General features: G+C 40.0%; 1 protein-coding gene across 1 annotated transcript; it reads left to right on the top strand.

The window, feature by feature from the left end:
- The first annotated feature begins 243 nt into the window (after nucleotides 1-243).
- On the top strand, nucleotides 244-2,920 carry LOC147117459 (interleukin-6-like). Its single transcript, XM_085988455.1, has 5 exons — nucleotides 244-322; nucleotides 417-574; nucleotides 689-802; nucleotides 999-1,145; nucleotides 1,245-2,920. Exons 1-5 carry the CDS (start codon nucleotides 307-309, stop codon nucleotides 1,428-1,430), a joined length of 621 nt encoding a protein of 206 aa, XP_085844581.1. The 5' UTR covers nucleotides 244-306; the 3' UTR covers nucleotides 1,431-2,920.
- Nucleotides 2,921-3,641: the final 721 nt, after the last annotated feature.

Consider the following 3,641-nt stretch of genomic DNA (forward strand, 5'->3'; position numbering starts at 1 on the left):
TTTTATGCCGACAAAAACTGTCAATTCGCTGTGTATAATTGAAGTGTCACAGTAATCTTGGGAGTTCAGGTGATCGTTATGATATCTGAACCATACCTGAATATGACATTATGGTATGACACTCCGGAGCATCCTTTACCTTATGGGCACAAACAGTGAGTAATTGATTCTGTGACGTAAAAAATGTAAAAGGAAATTACTAATTGGATTTTCCCCAAAGGTAGTGGTTAATAAATAGTGGGAAAGGGCTGGAGGGAGCTACAAATTTCAGACCTTAGTGTGAAGTACGGAGGAGAGCAGTTCAACATGAGACCTGTCCAATGTTAGTGAACATTGCGATATCTGTTAATATCTCATTTCAGAGAGAGTTTGGAGGATTCGTGACTTTTCGTTTAATTCTGTCTCTTTTCCTGCAGATTTCTGCCAACTTTTCCTGATGCTGTTTGGAAGAGTCGCCGCTCTCCCTGTGGCGGACCTGGCGGAGAGTTTACCTGGATCAGCCCTGACCTGTGCAACCTGCGGCTCGCTGGCGCTGCAGATCCAGAGCACCGCGGCTGAACTACGGGACACACAGGTGAGTCAGGGCTGGGGGCCGGGGATTGAGGACTGGGGACCGGGGATTGGGGGCTGGGAATTGGGGTCTGGAGCCTCGCAGCCTTTGACCGTTTGACCTTTCCTTCCCTTCCAGCTGTGTGAGTATTTCTCGTTCTGTGACGGAGACCGCAGCTCGCTGCTCAGTTACCATTTCGACCTGCCTCAAATCCGAGCTCAGGACAGATGCATAAAGATAGGTTTCCACAAGGTGAGTGAGAACGAGTTGGAGCAGGAGTTTGAGTAAATTGGGACGTCACAAACGAAATGTATATATTTAAAAAAAAGCAGACCGGGTCACTTTTAGTCGCATTTCTGTCTTAGCTTACGGTGGTTACAGTGTCAAAGCGTAGTAAGAAGACACTGTGCCAAGCTTATATTTTAATGGTTCTATTTTTTCTATTCAGGAAACATGCCTCAAAGCGATTGCAGCTGGCCTTCAGAAGTACAACCCTTTCTTGTTATTGGTGGAAACATCCATCGCGAGTTCAAACAAGCAGGTGATATGGATGCGATCCAGCACCCAGCAACTGGCTGAATTGGTCATGCGTCAGGTAAGTGTGAACAGCAAAAGTTACTAAAGCAGCCTTTAATGGTCAGTGGGTTTACATGAGTCTGAAAACTGACCGTTCTGCTTGTTTTCTTAATTTCAGTTAAATGCTGAATTTGGCAGCATTGATCTGGCCGAGAGCGAGCTGGAGGTTTCTGCCTCAGACCTGGTGTCAAGAACAGATTGGAACGGACAGGTGAAAGTGCATGTCATCCTTAGAGACTTCACTACATTCATCGAGAAAACATCCCGAGCCATTCGCTTCATGAAGTCGATACCGAGTCTGTGAAATTATACAACGGGCTTACTCCGAGATTTGGTAAAACATGAGCTCAATTTTTCAATGCACGGAGGCAATTTATTTATTGATTGATTGATTTATTTATCTATGTACCAAAAGGGCTAACACGTGGGTGTAGTGCAGGGAAGGAATGGTGACAACATTGCAGGATTGGTTGGATCCGGGTGGATAGCCCACTGACAAGTTTATTTTGAATTTGGCGGATCGGAATTTCTTTCCCTCCACTACGCCCCGAAGTCGTTGAACCTTTTGTTTACGTTAGAAGCGCACGTTTAAGTTGTACTGGAATATATTAGCCTTCATTGGCCATCAATCCAGTTCATGCGACGGCTCGCTTACATTGGCACCCACCCGGAACACACAAAGTGGCCGGAGCAGAGTGCCTATCGGAGTTCGGCTTTCCGCCAATTTCACCGTTAATGCAACCGCCAAAATGTGGTTAAGCGCAAGGCAGCAACCGCCTCAGTGTATGAACGTTGTAGTTCAGCATTTGGTAAAACATTCTTTTATCAAAGTATATAAAGGTTATTCTGTAAAAGAACTGAAATAGTGTTAGTCCACTGCACTAAATATTACTGTAAACTTAAGAAGTTGTTACTGACGCAAATGTTAGCAATTGTTTGAAAAATATTGTACAATGTTATTTATATTTAATTGTTTATTTTTGCCTCATCCGAATCTCAGTCTTATTTATAAACTGTGATGTATTTATGTTTTGTTTATATAATAGATCTTGAGTAATGTTGAATCATAGAATAGATTCAACGTTGAACTATGTAAAATTGGCCTGTAGTATTTATGCAAGTATTTATGTATGTTTTAAGTGCTATTAATTATAATTATTTCTTTAAGTTTCTAAGGATCTTCTGCATTTTTCACTGAATTTTTTAAATTATAATTGAGATTAATAAAAAGTAGCCTATTCAAGACTCACTCAATGCAATTATTTGTGAAATCACTAACTGGAAATACTATCAGATTATCCTCTCTATTTTATAGTAGCACCTATGGTCAGAAGCCCACTACAGACATAGATTTTTGATCTGGGTATAAAATATTTAATAAAATAAATATGGAAATATTTAAAGAGTAAGTTTCAATTCGGACATAATCACTGATAAATATACATAGATTCTAACAAACGTTTCTGTTTTCTCCAACACATAGTAACAGGATACACTTTAAATCCAGAATCATTGATTGTCAATGTTTTGCATCATTTGACAACTACATACTGTCCTACTCTGGGTGTCTTTATCACCTGATGTGTTCCCTCACGAGGTGCCCAGTAAGCGCCTGAGCAATTTATTTTTTTAATTATCAGAAGTAATCTATTATTTCAAAACCAGAAAGATCAGAAAATTGGAGAATCTCTCATGAGTTAGGAGGCTCGCAAACCACAATAGTGTCCCTGAGTAAGATGGGTGAATGCCCATACACACCTGTTAAGAGTTAGACAGAAGTGACCCATTTGTCAATGTCTTAAATCACAAATTAAGGGAACGCGCTGGGTGGCGTTTGTTATAGCTAGAACTTTTTCCCGACATGTTTTCCTTGTTGGCCACAGTTTCCATAAATGAACCAAATCCCCTAAGTACTGAAACCTTTGTTTTATTCTCTTCCTTTATTATAGGTTAGTATAGCCCAGGTCTAACAATCTTGATCAGAGTAAATTGGTTACTAGAAAATATGCGGGATGCCCAATGTACCTCCAATACATTTGGATGATGCAAATATCATATTGTTAGACCACTTTAAACCAGTTAAACTACTGAGCTGGATGTATTTAAAAATTGTAAGTTATTCACAGAAGCAAAACGTAATCAAGATGGTATGGAGTACAATGGGCAATTATGCCAAATACAAATTTAATTGACTGTTTAAAAAGAATCCATGATTCTTCTGGCTTCTCTTGGAAAACTGTTGATGAAATAGTCTCTGGTTTATATAAGCACTGCATACAGAGCTTTATATACCTTCAGACATTATAACAGAAAATAGCCTGGAAAGAAAGCGCAGGCAAATAAAGACATAAAAAAAAACAGCATTTTAAGTTTTATAGATGGGGGCCTAAAGTACAACAACAAGGAAATAATGTTAAATTTGCACTATATGACAGGCCATAGCCCTAACTATCATATAGGCCAATTTTGGCTCCCCAAAGTTCACCAACCCCGCCCCCCCTCACCAACCCCCATC

The sequence above is a fragment of the Somniosus microcephalus genome, chromosome 5 (genome assembly GCF_052327205.1).
Source record: "Somniosus microcephalus isolate GS21.2 chromosome 5, FLI_Smic_1.0, whole genome shotgun sequence".
NCBI lineage: Eukaryota > Metazoa > Chordata > Chondrichthyes > Squaliformes > Somniosidae > Somniosus > Somniosus microcephalus.

Excerpts from the sequence above, each read along its gene's own strand:
- LOC147117459 (XM_085988455.1), top strand. Across the intron at positions 575-688 it reads CTGAACTACGGGACACACAG|CTGTGTGAGTATTTCTCGTT; the intron begins GTGAGTCAGGGC and ends CTTCCCTTCCAG. Across the intron at positions 1,146-1,244 it reads CTGAATTGGTCATGCGTCAG|TTAAATGCTGAATTTGGCAG; the intron begins GTAAGTGTGAAC and ends TCTTAATTTCAG.